The sequence below is a fragment of the Erinaceus europaeus genome, chromosome 1 (genome assembly GCF_950295315.1).
Source record: "Erinaceus europaeus chromosome 1, mEriEur2.1, whole genome shotgun sequence".
Classification (NCBI taxonomy): Eukaryota; Metazoa; Chordata; class Mammalia; order Eulipotyphla; family Erinaceidae; genus Erinaceus; species Erinaceus europaeus.
In genome coordinates, this window is record NC_080162.1 from 151,483,474 (window position 1) to 151,502,452 (window position 18,979).

Genomic DNA, 18,979 nt, shown 5'->3' on the forward strand with positions numbered 1-18,979 from the left:
GAACAGATAGTTCCAGAAATTATCCTCATGGAGGAATATAATTTGGAATCGACCAAGTGGACATGGGGGCTACTGGTCCCTAATGAATAAATCTTAAAAGCAAAAGAAAAAATGAGGCAGGAGGGAAAATATCTTTTTTTTCAATATTTATTTATTTATTTATTTATTCCCTTTTGTTGCCCTTCTTTTATTGTTGTAGTTATTATTGTTGTTATTGATGTTGTCATTGGATAGGACAGAAAGAAATGAAGAGAGGAGGGGAAGACAGCGAGGGGGAGAGAAAGACACCTGCAGACCTGCTTCACTGCTTGTGAAGTGACTCCCCTGCAGGTGGGGAGCTGGGTGCTTCAATCAGGATCTTTACGCCGGTTCTTGCACTTTGTGCCACCTGTACTTAACCAATTACGCTACCTCCCGACTCCAAGGAGGGGAAATTCTTTAAAAATTTTATTTATTTATTTTCCCTTTTGTTGCCCTTGTTGTCTTTTTTATTGTTGTTGTAGTTACTATTGTTGTTGTTATTGATGTCATTGTTGTTAGATAGGACAGAGAGAAATGGAGAGAGGAGGGGAAGACAGAGAGGGGGAGAGAAAGACAGACACCTGCAGACCTGATTCACCGCTTGTGAAGCGACTCCCCTGCAGGTGGGGAGCCGGGGGCTTGAACTGGGATCTTTATATCGGTCCTTGTGCTTTGCGTCACATGCACTTAGCCTGCTGTGCTATCACCCGACTCCCAGAGGGGAAATTAAAAAAAATTTATTTATTTGTTTATAAAAAGGAAACACTGACAAAACTATAGGATAAGAGGGGTACAACTCCACACAATTCCCACCACCAGAACTTGGTATCCCATCCCCTCCCTTGATAGCTTTCCTATTTTTTCTTTAACCATCTGAGGGTATGGACCCAAGATCATTGTGGGATACAGAAGGTGGAAGGTCTGGCTTCTGTTTGCTTCCCCACTGAACATGGGTGTTGACAGGTTGATCCATACTCCCAGCCTGCTTTTCTCTTTCCGTAGTGGGGAAGGGCTCTGGGGAAGCAGAGCTCCAGGACACATTGGTGGGGTTGTCTGTCCAGGGAAGTCTGGTTGGCATCATCTTAGCATCTGGAACCTTGTGGCTGAAAAGAGTTAACATATAAAGCCAAACAAATTGTTGACTAATCATGAACTTAAGGGCTGGAATAGTGCAGATGAAAAGCCAAACAAATTGTTGACTAATCATGAACCTAAGGGCTGGAATAGTGCAGATGAAGAGTTGAGGGGGGGGGTCTCTGTTTTGTCGATAGCTACTAGGCATATTTTAGTGATATTCCAAAGGGCCTGTGGATATACTAGTTTTTTTTTTTTTTCCTGAGCCTGAAAACTGATATGTAAGTGGATCCAAATTATTGTCTGGGGAGATGATGTCATGTCTGGAAAAGGGACCAGAATGCTGGATCAGGGAAGAGAGTAGCTACCAAATTTGGGAAAGGTGTTTAAATATTGTTGACAATAAACCCCACTGATTTGATGTGATCTGGAGCCCATATTCAGCTTAGGAACCTATGTGACCTCTGCATCCCTATAGATCTGAGCTCACATTCTGTGGTCATGAGTAGGAACGTTCCAGGCTGCTCCAATATCAGGACACATCTTCCTCAGGTGTAGCATAGAGTATGTTGTCCAGCCTCCCTTTGGAGGATGGAACATTCTCTACCGTTGTTGATCCAAGTTGAGGGTAATGGGGGCCCACAAAGGGGTCTATTGTGTTGTTCCTGATAGAGATGACTGGTAACAATGGAGAGAGGGATTTATTTGAGGTCTAGGCCCATCATGTCTGTTTGGAAATCTCAGGACTCCCTGACTAGGGCCCAGATGATGGGGTGGTCTGATAGTGACTAGAGAGTCATCGTTAAAGTATGCCTGTCTCTTGCCCTTATTCAGCTTTTGCAGTCCTTGCTTTGATTGGGTTAGCTTTGGAGTGAGTGAAGGAAATGTAATAGAAAGTAGATGAGGAGGGTATCTAAGTCTAAGTAGACACTATTTCATTATGAACTTTATACTGACTCACTGCAGACTATTATGTACTTTTACTTTCAGGTATATATTTTGCCCTAATTTATGATACATGTGAACCTATGCTCTATCTCATGGGACCTGGTCTATATCTAGGTTTTGGGACTTTGTTAGAAGTGAACCACCTGGAATGGAATTAGAGAATCCTATGAAAGGAAAGGTCTCACCCGAGTAATGAGGCTGAAAGGTTTACATTCCATGCCTGACATCTCTGGACACCGTCTGAAGTGAAGATGCTGAAGTGGTACTCGTTGCATTGATTAGGTTGGGATCGGCAGATGCAATATCATTTGGTATGAATTGAGAGAAGCATGCAGGAAAGTGAGCCCCACCCCAGAGATTCCAGGACTGGGAAAACAGAGGCTCTATAGAGGAAGTGGGAGGTTCCTGCTCTTAGGATTTAAAAAGACAATAGATAGTTATTGTTATAATCACATTATTTGGCAATTGGGTTAACTTTGAAATATCCCTTTGTTAAGATTTGCTGTATCATACACAACATCACCATAATTTATGTCCTTTGACATTATTTGTATATAGCTGTGCCACCAGTTGCTTCTGTTTTCCCTGGTCTAAGCTTTTAAGATAGTCAACATATCGAAGATTCAGCCTATGGTCTGTGCATTAAAAAGCTTGAGACATTCAATCAATTTTCCCCCCTCATATTAATTAAATAGTGATTTATATGACTACAAATTAATAGGAGTGACACATCCCATCCCATCCTCCCCCCCTCCAACCCCCCTGCCCCATGAACGGAACATCCACCCTCACCCTCAACCCAGGGTTTTTACTTTGGTGCCCTACTCCAAATCCAGTCAAATCCTGCTTTTAGTTTCCCTTTCTGTTCTTCTTTCTCAACTTCTGTTTGAGTGGGATCATCCCATACTTGTCTTTGTCTTTCTAACTTAGCTCACTAAACATAATTCGTTTTAGCTCCATCCAGGTGGGTCAGAGAAGGTGGGTTCATTGTTCTTAATAGCTGCATAGTATTCCATTGTGTATACATACCACAGCTTTCTCAGCCACTCATCTGTTGTTGGTTTAAAATTTTTTAAAAATTATTTATTTATTTTCCCATTTGTTATCCTTGCTTTTTTATTGTTGTTGTAGCTATTATTGTTGTTGTTATTGATTACATTGTTAGAACAACAAGATAAGACAGAGAGAAATGGAGAGAGGAGGGGAAGACAGAGAGGGGGAGCAAAAGATAGACACCTGCAGACCTGCTCCACTGCTTGTGAAGCGACTCCCCTGCAGGTGGGGAGCCGGGAGCTTGAACCCGGATCCTTACACTGGCCCTTCAGCTTCTCACCTATTAATTTGTAGTGCACTTAACCCACTGTGCTACCGCCCAACTTCTGGAGGGGAAATTTCTTCTTATTTTTTAAATTTTTTAAAAAGAATTTATTTATTTATTCATGAGAAAGATAGGAGAAAGAACCAGCCATCACTCTGGTACATGTGCTGCTGGGGATCGAACTCAGGACCTCATGCTTGAGAGTCTATGCCTTAGCCACTGTGCTACCTTCTGGGCCACTGGACGGGAAATTTCTTTCTTTTTTTTTTTTTTTCCTCCAGGGTTATTGCTGGGCTCTGTGCCTGCACCATAAATCCACCACTCCTGGAGGCCATTCCCCCCCACCTTTTTTTGTTGCCCTTGTTGTTGTAGCCTTGTTGTGGTTATTATCATTACCATTGTTGATGTTGTTCGTTGTTGGATAGGACAGAGAGAAATGGAGAGAGGAGGGGAAGACAGAGAGGGGGAGAGAAAGATTGACACCTGCAGACCCACTTCACCGCCTGTGAAGTGCCTCCCCTGCGGGTGGGGAGCCGGGGCTCGAACCGGGATCCCTACGCTGGTCCTTGCGCTTTGCCACGTGCGCTTAACCCACTGTGTTACCGCCCGACCCCTGGAGGGGAAATTGCTAAGGGGAATGTCCACTGGGTGAGTAGAGAAGCCTTCATAAAGCCAGGAGGGGTTTGCTGGCACTTTTGCATGTGGGGCAGAACTGCTCTCAGGCAGAAAGAAGGTTAAAGGAAAAGATGCTTGGGGAAAGAGGTGGAAGCTGGTGTGCAGGAGGTGGGAGAGAGAGGCAGGTGTTGGCAATGTGCTTCCAGCAGGAGAGACATTGATCCCAGGGCTTGTTGGCCTGCTGCAAATCTGGACCACAGTCCCTTCATTTGGAGGCCAGTGGACAGAGGTCGTGCCTTGGGAGAGAAACAATCAGGCAAGAGATTGCAGGGGGAATGTGCAGCAGGCCAGAGGAGATCAATGGGGGGATGGTCCAGGGGCTCCATAATGAAGGAAGCCAGGCTGTCCTACCAGGTGAGGGACAGGAGTTGAATCCTCTTTCAGGGTTGCTTTCCTCCTAAATGGAAGGAAACTATAAAACACTGTTAAATAGTTTGTTTTAAATATATATTTATTTATGAGGGAGAGAGAGGGAGGGAGAACCAGAACACCCATCTGGCACATGTGTGAGGATCTGAGAATTTATCTACTTTGCCACATTCTGGGCTACATTTCCCCCCTTCTTCTTCTCCTACCCACCCCTTCCCCTTCCTCTCTTCTCTTGTTTTATTATTATTAACCAGAGCACTGCTCAGCTCTGGTTTATGGTGGTACGAATCCACTGCTTCTGGAGGCTGTTTTCTCCTTTTTATTTTTATTTATTTAATTTTTAATTTGATAGGACACACAGAAATTGAAAAGGGAGAAGGAGATAGAGAGGGAGAGAGAGAAAGACACTTACAAACCTGCTTCACCACTCATGAAGCATCCCCACTGCAGATGGGGAGCGGACACTCAATCCTGGGTCCTTGTACTGGTTCTTGTGTATAATACTATGTGTGTTTAACAGGCTGTGCCACTGCTCAGCCCCAATTTTAATCCTCCTTCTTTTAAAAATATTTTATTTGTTTATGTGTTGGATAGAGACAGAGAATAGGGAAGGGGGAGATAGAGATAGAGAGAGAGGGAGAAAGAGAGAGCAAGAAAGACATCTGCACTGTTCACTGAGCATGAAGCTTTCTCTCTGTAGGTGGTACCTGGGGTTTGAACCCAGGTCCTTGCACATGGTAGCAGGTACGCATTGCACTCTATCAGATGCACCACCACCCAGCCCCTTCCTTTAGATCTAGATATAATTATAGTTATTGGGTTGGACTTGGGGAGATAGTTTAATGGTTATGCAAAATGAATCTCTTGCAAGAGGAACCAAAGGTCCCAGGTTCAATCTCCAGCACCACCATAGCCAGAGCTTAACAGGGCTCTGGTAAAATAAAAATAAATAAAATAAACCTCTGGCTCACAGCCTATTAGTGCTAGGCTTTTGCCTGTGGCATTCTGGAGTCACTGGGAAATGAATGGGCTTTCTCTGCAGAAGAAGCAAGCATCCTTAAAGAAGCTGACATCTCACAGAAGGGGAACAGCTTAACTGGCAGAGTACAGGAGTTGCATGCCTGAGTTTCCCAATTTGATCCCCAGTTCAGTCACAAGTACTGCATGTACCAGAGTAGTTCTTTGACTGTCCTTGGTTTCTCTCTTTCATCTCTCATATGTAATAAGTAAAATAATGTTTTTTCCTTAGAAGCTGATCTCTCCAGATAACCTAGCCCAGCCCCTGCTGATGCCAGGAAGCCTAGTTGCATAAGATGTTTTCATAATGTGAAGAAACTCAGATTCTTCTTTCTTCCTTCCTGACTCCACTCCCCCACCCTACACATACACACATGCACACCCTAGTGTCCTGTGAAACACCTTGCCTTCACTCTCCCACTGGATTTGAGAGGCTTTGCCGCCCTGTTTTCACTCTGACCCATGCTAAGTCAGTCTTCTCTACTCACCGGAGCTCTTGTGTTGACTCCAACTGTGTATCAGGTAGCAGGAGTCTAAGTGGAGTCTCTGGTAACACCTGATGGTGCCCTCACAGTGCCTGGCACCGTCATAAGTTGAGTGACATGGTGGGAGCCAGCAAAATATCTCACTTGGATAGTGTGAAGCTTTGCCTTGTGCATGACCATGGTTTGAGTCCAGCCCCCACTGCTCTGAAGAAATCTTTGATGCTGTGATCTCTTTCACTCTTTCTGCCTCTATCTCTCTATCTTAAAAAAAAAAAAAAGGTATTGTCTGGGGTAGATGGTGTCATAGTTGGAAAAAGGACTATAAAGCTGGATCAGGGTGGTCCAGGAGGTGGTGCAGTGGATAAAGCATTGAACTCTCAAGCATGAGATCATGAGTTCAGTCCCCGGTAGCACATGTTCTAGAGTGATGTCTGCTTCTTTCTCTTTCCTATCTTTCTCATGAGTAGATAAATAAATTCTTAAAAAAAAAAAAAAAAAAAAGAAAGCTGGATCAGGGAAGTGAGTAGCTCCCAAATATGGGGAAACTATATGAATATTGTTAACTGTATACCCCATCGATTTGATCTGGGGCCCATAGTCAGCACAAGAGCCTATGTAACCTCTGTCCTATAGGACCTTGCCCTCAATGTGAATCAACAATTGTAGGGAATGTTCCATTCTCCAAAGGAGAACATTTTACCTATCACCTGAGGAAGATGGGACCTGAAATTAGTGCAGCCTAGAATGTTCCTAGCCATGACCACAGAATGCAAGCTCAGACCTACAGGAACACAGAGGTTACATAGGTTCTTGTGCTGACTATGGGCCCCAGATCAAATCGATGTATTAAAATAATAGAAGCAGTAGGTATGTATAAAGAATTGTTCAAAAAAAATTGTTCCAAGACCTGAAGAGATTATTGAGAGATAAGTTACAGAAAGCCAAACATTTAATCATTTAAGATACAAACCAAAGTAAGACTATTTTTATTTATCTATTCTGAAGAAAAGTCAAAAGAGCTAAATAAAACTTTTGATACGTTTTAAAATCTCAAAAAAAAAAAAAAAGCACGGGGCTGAGGAGACAGCATAATGGTATGCAAATAACTCATGCCTGGGGCTCTGAGCTTCCAGGTTCAATCCCCAGCACCACCATAAACCAGAGCTGGCATTAATATATACTGCTTGACTCACCTCTCTTCCTTCTTAATTTTTCTATCCTCCAGGGTTATTTCTAGGGCTTGGTGCCTGCACTGTGATTCCACTGCTCCTGGAGGCCATTTTTCCCATTTTTGTTGCCCTTGTTGTTATAGCTGTTGTTTTTGGATAGAGCAGAGAGAAATTGAGAGAGAAGAGGGGAAGACAGAGAGGGGGAGAGAAAGACAGACACCTGCAGACCTGCTTCACTGCTTGTGAAGTGACCCCCCCCATGCAGGTGGGGAGCTGGGGGGGCTCTAACCAGGATCCTTGTGCCGGTCCTTGCTCTTTGTGTCATGTGTGCACTTAGCCTGCTGCGCTACTGCCTGCCCCCCAAAACAAATATATATTTTAAATAATTACAGAGTTTTTCCTCTTGTGGATTATGCTACTCAGTATAATTTTTGTTCTTCTTTTGGGTTCCACTGTACTGTGCTGGCTTTTTCAGATAGAGAGAGTAGAGAGATAACAGAGTATCAAAGCCTACTTCAATGCAGTGGGGGCTGGACTCAAACCTGGGTCATCTGCAAGGCAAAGTAGGTGCACTATCTAGGTGAGTTGTCCTGCTGGCCCAGCAGTGTTTCTGGGGTTCAGGCACATACAACAGGACCTTTGTACTCTATGGCTGGGTTCTGCCACATCGTCATCCTTCCACCCTCCTGAACACCAGAACTGTTTCCACGCGTAGGCTGCTTTCTTTAGTGCTTCCCAGCCCAGGGATGCACAGATATATCCGAGTCCTGCTGTTACTCCTTAGGCTCTGTCTCAGGATGGAATCACTGGGCCATTTGATAATGTAGAGTTGGCAGTCTGTCTTCCCCAGCAGCTGCACCCTGTCAGGTTTTTGCTAACAGTCCAATAGGATTCACCTTGGTTCTAGAGGTGTTTGTGTGTGCACACACATATGGCTTTTGCATTTTCAATTTCTCCACTTTTAGTTCATTTTTTTTCATACACACATACCACACGGGTGGTGGTGATGGGGTGGGCAGGAAAGGTCACAATACTAGAGCTTCCTTGGGTTTCAGGACTTGAACCAAGTTCATTTGCATGGCAAGGCACACATCCTACCAGGTGCACGATCTTTCCTGCCCCTCCAGTTTTACTTTTGCTTTTCGTAGACACTGAGACATCACCAGTTCAGCCTACTATTTTTAATTTTTTTTAAAAAAGATTTACGTTACTTAATGAGATATGGAGAAGGAAAAAGTGAGAACGTCACTCTAGCACATGAAATTCTGGGTTCGAAATCAGGACCTGTTTTTATGATTTTATTGGGGATGGTTTACAGTCAGCAGTAAAATAAAATACAAGTTTGAACATATGTACGTTTCTTAGTTTTCCACATTTCTTTTTTCTTTTCTTTTTCTTGCAACCAGGGTTATTGCTGGGGCCTACACTACAGATACACTGCTCCTGTGGCTATTTTTTTTGGATAGGACAGAGAGAAGTTGAGAGGGGAGGAGAAGATAGAGAGGAGGAGAGAAAGATAGACACCTGCAGACCTGCTTCACTGCCTGAACCCCCCTGCAGGTGGGGAGCCGAGGACTCGAACCAGGAGACTTGCATGGGTCCTTGCGCTTCGTACTATGTGCGCTTAACCCTGTGCATTACTGCCCACCCCCCTCAGTTTTCCACATTTCCATTCAACCCCCACTAGGTCCTCCTCTGTTATCATGTTCCAGGACCTGAACCCTCCCTCATTACCCTAGAGTCTTTTTTTACTTTGGTGCAATACAGCAAAGGACCTGTTTCAACACTTTATCCACTGCATCATGTCTTGCATCCTAAGGGTTACTTCTTTTTTTTTTTTTTTTGCCATCAGGGCCACACCACTGCATCATTCCATCATTCCCAGAGGACAAAACTCCTCTTCTTCTCCTTCTTCTTCTTTCTTCTCCTTCTCCTTCTCCTTCTTCTTCTATTTTTTGGGTAGAGGTTGAGAGACAGCACAGCACAGCACAGCACTGCACTGCATGTTGCTCCTATGTGGTGTGACATAAGGCCCAAAACCCGGATACTCCTGAATTCTGTCAGTTGGACTTTCCTTCCTCCCCAGTTAACCATCCCCCCCCCCCCCCCCCCCCCCCGTTAGAGTAAGAGAAAGAGGGGAAGGCATCCCAGCACAGAAGCTCCCCCTAGTGCTATAATACTCCATGTGTAGTGTACTAGGGCTGGAAGCTGGGTGGCACGCCTGGCAACGAAGGTGCCCTCGCAGGTGCTCATCTCGTTGGCTCCAATAGTTTTTTTTTTAAGTATTAATTAATTAATTAATTAATTTTTGAGAGAGATGCAAAGAGAGAGACACAGAGAGAAACACCAGAGCACTACTTAGCTCTGGCCTATGGTGGTGCGGGGGATTGAACCTGGGACTTTGGAGCCTCAGGCATGAGAGTCTCTTTGCAGAACAATCATGCTATTTACCCCCACCCTCCAATAGGTTCTTTTTAAAATTTTAAAAAATATTTATTTTCCCTTTTGTTGCCCTTGTTGTTTTATTGTTGTAGTTATTGATGAGAAATAGAGGAGGGGAAGACAGAAAGGGGAGAGAAAGATATACACCTGCAGACCTGCCTGTGAAGGGACTCCCCTACAGGTGGGGGGGGGCTCAAACCCGGATCCTCACACGCAGGTCCTTGCGTTTTGCGCCACTTGTGTTTAGCCCGCTGCGCTATCGTCCGACTCCCCCCCTTTTTATAAAGATCTTATTTATGAGAAAGACAGGAGAGAGAAAGAACCAGACATCACTCTGGCACATGGCTGCTGAGGATCGAACTCAAGACCTCATGCTTGAGAATCCAAAGCTTTACCACTGCGCCACCTCCCGGACCACCCTCCAATAGATTCTTATGGCTCTCTTTTCCGGTGGTCCTTCCGGGGCTCCTGGGTCTCCCTTGCTTTTCCGGACTACAAAATAGTTACAGATGTGCTCCCCAAACAGCCCGCGGCACCAGATCGCTCAGGGAACGCTGGCGAAGTCGATCCAGCCGCCCACAAGCGGCCGATGCCGCGCCTCCAGCCCCGCCCCTCGCCCTGTGTGTGCGTGCCCCGCCTCCCGTAGGCGTTGCCAGGGCGACGGCTCGCCCCTCTGGCCTGGCCTCACAGCGCAGTTAGTCTCTGGCCTTTCCGCGCTCCACCCCATCAGGCTCCGCTCCGCCCATTGGGAAGCGGTCGCGCGGAGATGACGTCGCGGGGGCTGGGCCGGGCGTCGCGGAGTCCGGAGATGGAGGAAAAGGAGCTATTACGACGGCAAATCCGCCTCCTTCAGGGTGGGTCAGCCGGGCAAGGGGTCGCGTGTCCCTTTCCCTCTTCTTTGGTGGTTGCTCCCTCGCTTTCTCCTGGGGTGGTTTATCGTTGGCGGTGGGCTCACGACACCTGGTCGGGTCGGGTGGACTCGTAGGTGGGTTTGGACGGGCCGTGGGAGTCAAGTGGCGTCTGGACTGACCGGGTCAGCCCCTTCTCCGGGAATGGCCTACGGGTGGCGGCAGTGTTGGCTCCTCCGGCACGGCGACGGGTGAAGGAGGCCCGTCGCTTAGTAACCGGCGGGGTGGCAGCAGCCCTCTCCCCGCGCGGGTGGGGTGCGTCCTTGGCTCCCCTCGTTCCCGACGCGCGACAGTGGGCCCGGGCGCTCGTCTCCGGCGCCGAATGGCAGAGTCTCTCCGGGCGGGTGGGGTGTGACCGCCCCGATTCCCTTTACCCCTGAGGGCCGCGCCCTTTGCTGTCCCAAGCCGGGACTGCTCAGCTCTCATTTCAACACTTAATTTTTAGATCTAAGTTGGGCTTTCAATTTTTTTTAATTTGATAGGAGGGGGAGATAGAGAGAAAGAGAGACACCTGTAGTACTTGCTTCACCTCTTGTGAAGCTCCACCCCCCCCCCCCCCCCCGCAGGTGGGAAGTGGGGCCTTGAACTTGTGTCCTTGAGTTTGGTAACATGTACACCCTCGAGTTGGGCTTTCTATATGTAGAAAACAAGTCCTTTTGAAAGTTATTCCCCCAAAGAGTAGACTTAAGGGTTTGGAAAACGGTATGGAAGAGACAGCCTAGGTAGGCAGACTTTGCCTTCCCTCACCTGCCCTGCAGGTGTCACCTATCTGACTCAGACCCTCTGGGCTGGGGGACAGTGCCTGGGGAGGAGCAGGATTGTAGATGGGGCCTGGATGGGTCCTGGTTCGTTAGTTGAGCTATAATGTTCTTCTGGTTGGGTTGGTGTAATTGATGTTCCCTTCTGCACCAGGACACTCATCCTGGGGCTTCCTTGGCCAGTCTGCGTGGTAATAGTCCTAGCACTGGGACTGCAAGTGGGTCTGGTGTTTCTTGGTGGTGGGTGTTGACTATGCTGTCTGACAGCTAGACTGTGCTCCCCTACTTTTATTGTTGCCATGTGGAAGGCCGGAGCTGTCATTCTCTTGCACTCATTGTTCTATGACCAGGCAGCACATTACAGCAGCTGTCCTGCCCCCTTTGGCCAAACTAGAGGGCTTCCATGAATGACATCCTCTATTGTGGAGGCATCACAGCCTGAGGCCTTGCTGGCCTCTTTAGAATCGGTGATCCTCTTCTCCCCATTCAAAGAATGTTGCATCCAGTGTAACATTCCTGGAAGAAAGGGAATAATTTGCCACAGGGTGTGGTTTCAGAATAAGTAGCTAGAAATAGGACCAGAATAGAGCTGGTGAAAGGAAAAGGCTCAGGGAGGCAGGCCTGCCTGCAGCACTCTGGCTGGGCTGTACTGGTTCTCCGGCCTAAGGGGTTGCCCCTCCTACATCAGAACCCAGGGACTCAGAGGGAGCATCTGTGGATTAACTTGTAAGGGGCCCTTCCAAGGCATTATTCCTGGTGTTATTCTTCTTAAAATTTCTTTATTGGGGATTAATATTTTACAGTGTGGTGTTATTCTTCCCCTCATTTTTTACTTTTTTATTTTATAATTTACAGTGCAGTCATTTGACACATGGGTACAATTTCATTAAGTACCAGGACCCCAAAGTTCTCTTCCACTCCTCCCTCACTCTCCTCCAGAGTCCTTTACTTTGATGCAGTACACTTGGTGTTATTCTTATTGGGATAACTTGAGTCCTGATTCTGTCTTCTCAGGTTTGATTGATGATTACAAAAACCACCATGGCCGTGCCCCTGCCTTTGGCACTTCAGCTGCTGGCCGATGGCAGTCATCCACTTACAACAGTAGCAGGGTCTTCAGCTCTCGCTACCCTCGTGCCAGCAGGAGGGGCTTCCCCTCGAACCATGGGCCTGAGTGGCGCAAGAAGTATTCCCTTGTGAATCGGCCCCCTACATCCTTGGATCTCCCCAGTGATAGTGCCACACAGCAGCCCCTTGAGACTGGGGGCAGTCAGGAGCCCAACCCCCAGGAGTATGTCCTGGAGAGACAAGTCCAGCTCAATCCGGATCAGAACATGGTCATCAAAATCAAGCCACCATCAAAACCAGGCTCAGCTAGTGCTGCTGGGGCCCTGCGGGGCTCCCTCGAGGAACATGAGGACCCCTCCTGGAGTGACCATAGGCCTCAGGATGGGGAGGGGGACCCCCCAGGTGGGCAGTGGCAGACTTCCAGGCCAGCACGAAAGGGCAGCTTTAGTGCAGAGGATCCCCTTTTGGTCTGCCAGAAGGAGCCTGGCAAGCCCCGCATGGTTAAATCTGTGAATGTGAGTGACAGTCCCTCAGAGCCCCGGCGGACAGTCAGTGAAAGTGCCATTGCGGTCAAGCCGCACCTCCTATCCACCCTGCCCCAGCACAGCTGCACTGCTGTGGCCAGGAAGGTGGGTTCTCATGCCACAACCAACTGTGTTACACAGCTCCTTGGGAACAGGACAGTAGCTGCCAGCCACCGGGATCAGCCACCTCCCTCTGACTTGGTGGCAGACCCAGCAAGACCGGCCTCGGGTTCCAGGCCAGCCCGAGAGGCCTCACTGCTCACAGCCTGTCGAGCCACCAAGTTTCGGAAAAACAACTACAAATGGGTGGCTGCCTCGGCTAAGAGTCCTCGGGCCACTCGGAGGGCCCTTAGTCCCAGGGCAGCCACAGAGAATGTGTGCAAGGCCCCTCCAGGCACAACAGAGTTGGTGGACAAGCCACAGCCCAGAACCGATCCCGATGCCAAGCCTAGGAAGCCCACGGTGCCAGCCACACCTGGGGCCTCCCCTAGCAAGTATAAGTGGAAGGCCTCCAGCCCCTCAGCCTCCTCCTCCTCCTCCCTCCGCTGGCAGTCAGAGGCTGGCAGCAAGGACCGTGCCTCCCAGCTCTCTCCAGTGCCATCTAGGTCCCCGTCAGTAGACAGAACAACCACGGAAACCAGCAGCTTAAAGCCCCTCTTTGGTGAGACCCCTAACCTCTCTGCTTACAAAGTGAAGAGCCGCACTAAAATCATCCGGAGGCGTGGGAGTGCCAGGTAGGCATGACCAGCAACCTGGGGGCCTGTCTGGACAGTGGGGCTGGGCCTGGCTCACTCATACCTGGGTTGGCAGAGCTGGCAGGAGGGCCTGCCTATAGGGTTGGGGGCAGAGGACACACAGCAGTGCAGGCTGCCAGCTTGGGAGCTTTGCTTGAGGGCTGCCAATGGGAGCAAGGCCCAGGTGACCACCATCCTCTCTATAGATGAGTAGGGGAGAGGCAGGGGTGACCTGGGCCTCACCTGAGACCCAGAGCTGGGAGGTCAAGCCTGCCTTTCTTCCTGCTGGTGAGAGCCCAGAGGTGACCAACAGGCTTTGAGGACAGACTGCTTTGTGCCTGACCAGATGTTGGCAAGAGAACCCAGGGCACAAGCATATTAATAGGAGGGGCCACCTTCTTGGCAGCCTAGTCACCAAGCAAGTCACTTTCCTGGTTCTCCCTTGAGGATTGCCATGATGCTGGAAGGCAACCTTGTGGTCTGTGGTTAGGATCAAGCACAAGGGTGGGCAGAGGGCCAGCGAGTCATCCCCCAGGTGCCTCCTGGCCATTCCTGTTGGCTTACCTGGTTTATTTTTATTTATTTATTTTTTAATGAGAGGTGGCAGAGTACAGAACCAGAGCATCACTCTGGCACATGCAATGCTAGGAATTGAATGCTTGTGAGTCCAACACCCTATCACTGTGCTGCCTCCCAGGTTGTTCCTGGGTCATTGGTTCTGGTTTTCCAGAAGGTCTGCGGTTATTTGACTTCTATTTCCTCAGTTTTCTGGTAACCAGAGGGGGATGATGGTGTGGAAAGGGATCCTTGAAATGGAGCCCCTCCTCAGGGCCCTATCCTCCCATAACTGAGCTGGGGAGCAGCGGCCAAGGGCTGCCTGAGAACATGGAGTTCAAGACCAGGTGGTTCCTCTGCTCACTCGCTCTGACCCTGGGATCCTCTAGATGTGGGCTGTGGAGGGTGAGGGGGATGCTGAGGGATGCAGGGAGGCACCATGGTGTTGGGTGGAGCCTGGGGAGCCTATTGGGAGCTACCTGTTATGTCTCCACAGCCTTTCTGGGGACAAGAAGAGCAGCCCCACTCCTGCTGTCACTGCCAAGACCCAGTTCAGCCTGCGGCGCAGACAGGCCCTCCGGGGGAAGAGCAGTCCTGTTCTGAAGAAGACCCCCAACAAGGGCCTGATGCAGGTCACCAGGCACAGACTATATCGTGTGCCCCAGAGCCGGGCCCATTTCCCAGCCAAGGAAGGTAGGACTGGGAGGGTGTCTGGGAAGTGGCTGTGTTGGTTCTGCCTCTTGCAGGAGCTAGGCAGGCAGGGAAGGGCCTGGGCTGCAGCGCTCTGCATTCCATGGGACACGTGGCTCTTTGTGTGGTCCCAGTGTACCTCGTTAGCAGAGAAGAACTTGGTGAGAGGGTGACAAGCACACAGAACTGAGCGGGGAGCTGTGTGGGCCTCGCTACACCCTTTTGAAGAGCCTGAGTGGGTGTGATATTTAGAAAATGGAGTGTAGCCCCAGCACAGGGGATGCTGGTAGAGCAGAGAGGCTATTCCCTTTGGTGATGCACACCCTGATATTGTGTATGACTTCATTCCAGAGTGATGGGTCAAGGGAGCGTTAGGGCCTTGCAGTGACTGTACCTGGGTGAGGGTCACTCTCCTACTCGGGTAGAGAGTTGAGACTGTTCCTGGCTTTGGGGGTCGATCTTCTTGAGGGCAGGCAGGTGGGGTCCAGTTTGTTTCTCAGAATGACTGAGCTCCAGCAGGCCTTTGGCTTCTGCTCACATGGCCAGGGACAGTGTTTTGGGTGGTGGTGGCTCTTCGAGGTTGTTCTGTTGTTATCATCAGTGCTGTATTGCTCTGGACTGACTTTTTCTCTCTCTCTCTCTCTCTTTCTCTCTCTCCCCCCCCCCCCCTCTCTCTCTCTCTCTCTCTCACACACACACACACACACACACACACACACACACACACACACACACACACACACACACAGAGAGACCATGATACCAGAGCTTTCCCCCAGTGCAGTGGGGGCTGGCCTTGAACCTGGTTCATGCATATAGCAAAGCATACACCCTTCCAGATAAGCCATTTTGTCAGGTCTCTCCCAAGTTTTTGCTCCCAGTGGAGGCTAAGGGGTCTTGCCACTGTTGTTTAGTTCTGGGAAGCTGACCCAGAGCTGGCGAGCCAGGTGTCCTTACAGGTGGGCTCTGTGCACCTCAGGCTCATGGGGCAGGTGGTAGGTGGAAGGGCTGCCATGGCCTAGTTCCCTAGTCTCTGTGTCTTCTTGGCCCTGAGCTGCAGCTTGCTTTCTTGTGTCCTTGGGCTTTACCTGTCCAGAGGTCTCTGGGAGATGAGTTCTGGAGTGCTAGGCTTGGGGCAAGTGTGTAGAGTAACTGCTGGGCCCGAGTTGGGGTGGCACAGTAGGCAGGACCTGTCTATATGTACCAGGTGCCAAAGCCACTGACTGCGCCCTGGTACAGGGGTGCTGAGTTGGCCACTGTTGCTGGAGCTCAGCAGACTTCAGCCCCAAGGACAGAGTGGCCCTCAGCAAAGGAGCTTGTCCTGTCTGTGCTCTGGGCAGCTGTCCTCAGTGAGGAGTCCTCTTCAGGTGGGGACGCTCTGAGGTGGGGGCAGAGCCTTGTGTAGGAACCTAGGGAGGAGAGGCCAGGGCAGTTACACCTTGAGTACTGGTGGAAATGTTGGTCAGGGTTGGATTCTGGAACCAGGAGGCTGACACAGCCTGTACCTGCTCCCTGGAGCCTGGAAGTCCTGCCTTTTTAGGGCCCAAACAGAGCAGGTGTGGGTCAGGGTAGAGTCTGCTGGTTGGGTGGGAGGGGCCCTTGGGCTAGGCTCCCTGGGTGTTTCTGTGGGGTGAGCTGCCACATGGGGGGGTGGTGAGAGGCCATGCTTTTCCCCTCCCTACCCACCTGGAGACAGTGAGTCAACTAGTGGTTAGAGAATCTGGCCCAGGTGGGAAGTGGAGGGGTGAGTAGGGCAGAGTCCTTCTTGGGGAGGGCCTGGATAGGACTTCCAGCAACCCTCTACTTATCTATCCGGCATCTGCGCCTGCACCCTTGCCTCATGTGCCCTTCCCCTCCTGGGTTCTTGGGAGCCTCGTGCCTTTTAAGGTAGAGGTGCTTTAAGGTGGAGGGAGGAATGAGTGAGGTGGCGGAGTTGGTGGAAAGGGTGGTTCACATGAGCCTGGCAGTCCTGTCAGACCCAAGTGAGCAGAGCCATGATCAGTCTCTACAGTGGGAGTCTGGGTGGGAGAGAGTTTGCCCATAAGGAGCAGGGAGACCCCTGCAGTTAGGGGGAGACTTCTGGGAAACCAGGTGACAGGAAGGATGTGCTTGTGTGCTTAGGGACATCAGGTGTCCAGGGGTGTCCTGTTGGCCTGGAGGGGACAGTGAATTGGCATGAAACTGCCAGTGAGGCCTTCAGTGCCAGTCAAAGAATGGGGACTTCACCTTGTAGAGTGGGCAGGAGCTCATGGGAGGTGTGAAGGCCTGAGGTTCTGGACACAGGGGTCTCAACAATCAATATGAGGCTTAGATGGACAGAAGGACCTGCAGTGGGCTGGCTGCAGAGGATGAAGAAAGGACCAGCGAGTGTACACATCCCTGGACATTCTCTGAGCTTCTAGGTCCCTCCCTGGGGACTGGCAGGATATTGCCTCTGCCGCACACACAGGCTCTCAGTGAGTGCTCAGGTGCTTGTGGTGAGTGTGGAGGCCCCTCATTCCTCCGTTGGTGGCTCAGGCTCCTGAGAGAGTAGTCATATGGTCAAGCTCCTATTTAACTTTCTGGAAGGTTCAGACCTGGTCTCCTTAGGGACCAGTTGGGGCAAGGAAGCCCTCATTATCTGATTCCTCTGAGGCATTTATTTATTTATTATTTATTTATTTATTTTCCCTTTTGTTGCCCTTTTTTATGGTTGTTGTAGTTGTTGTTATTGATGTCATCGTTGTTGGATAGGACAGAGAGAAATGGAGAGAGGAGGGGAAGACAGAGGGGGGAGAGAAAGAGAGACACCTGCAGACCTGCTTCACCACTTGTGAAACAACTCCTCTGCAGGTGGGGAGCTGGGGGGCTCGAACTGGGATCCTTAGCTGGTCCTTGTACTTTGCGCCATGTGCGCTTATCCGTTGGCTACTGCCCGATTCCTTGAGGCTTTTATTTATTTTTTAATTTGTTAATTTTCTTAGTTTTTTTTTTTTTATAGATTTTTATTTATTCATGAAGAGGATAGGAGAGAGAGTAAGGACTGAAAATCACTCTGGTACATGTGTTGCCGGGGATTGAACTCAGGACCTCATGCTTGAGAGTCCAAGGCTTTGTCCACTGTGCTACCTCACAGACCACTTATCTTAGGTTTTTAGATATAAACGGGGGGGGGGCAAGGGGAAGGGCGGGAGAGGGGCATTAGCACTGACATTTGTTTCAATGAAGTGGGGGTCGGGCTTGTATCTAGAGTATGCACATGGCAAAGCAGCACACTGTTTCACCAGCCCTTCTGAGGCTGTTCTTTCCTATTTCCTGCACAAATCCTTAAGTCCAGATCAGTCCACCTAAGTGGTATTGGAGAGATCTGACCTCCTGTGGACTCTAGCACTGGCAGAGGAGGGTGTTTCCCAGAACTGGGCTCCCTGCCCTGGTCCTACCTCAGCCCTGCTCTGCAGCCTGCTGACCAGCAGAGGGTGCACTTGCTCCTCATATTGCCTTCTGCACCTTTTTCTGGTAATTGATTGCCTAATTTCCTCTTTATGTGAAAGAAAGCAGATATCAAGTAATTTGCAGCAATAACCTGCTAATGCCAGGCCAGTATCGAAACTCCCCTGTTCATTTCAAGTGGCAGATAAAACACTAATACATAATTATCCTTGCAAATTGGATTGTTTTAAATAACCAAAAGGCTACGGCCAGGAGAAAGCGATCCCATCTCCCTTGAGTTACTATTGCAGTGTAATTGCCGCGTTCAATCAATTTCCTTGGCATTAGAAATTCCATCACAATCAACATTAAGCTTTATTCATTGTGATGGCTAAGAGCCGGGCCATTTCTCCTCTTTTTCTTAACTGGCAAAATTAATCAGGGAAAAGATTTTAAACATTTACCCGTGCGAAAGAGGTCAGCTCTGCCACTATATTGCTCAGCAGATAAGGGGGCTAATAAAAAGAAAATTGAATTACTAATGATCACCAGGAACCGAGTATATAAAACCTGGCAATTGCCAGTGCAGGGAAAGAGAGAATCAATTTTCTTGGGACAAGGTGCGCTCATTTTTTATTTTGGCGCATATTATCAGCAATTTAATTTGAGCGCGCATAAACAGGAGGAAACAGTTAGGGAATAATGAGCCCGGAGGTGTAAAGTGCTGCAGGATATATGCTGTACACAATTTATTTGGCACAACAGATAATCGCTTTAATTGAATTCAAAACTGCATTGTTCAGCAGGCACGAGCTC

General features: G+C 49.1%; 1 protein-coding gene across 2 annotated transcripts in view; it reads left to right on the top strand.

The window, feature by feature from the left end:
• The first annotated feature begins 10,238 nt into the window (after window positions 1-10,238).
• Window positions 10,239-18,979, top strand: part of ZC3H3 (zinc finger CCCH-type containing 3) — an 87,799-nt gene continuing 79,058 nt past the window's right edge. For both annotated transcript variants that reach the window (XM_060198272.1, XM_007515991.3), the window contains exons 1-3: window positions 10,239-10,372; window positions 12,199-13,510; window positions 14,562-14,758. In XM_060198272.1, the coding sequence (XP_060054255.1) occupies window positions 10,285-10,372; window positions 12,199-13,510; window positions 14,562-14,758 (1,597 nt within the window). In that variant the 5' untranslated portion in view covers window positions 10,239-10,284. The remainder of the gene's footprint in view (window positions 10,373-12,198; window positions 13,511-14,561; window positions 14,759-18,979) is intronic.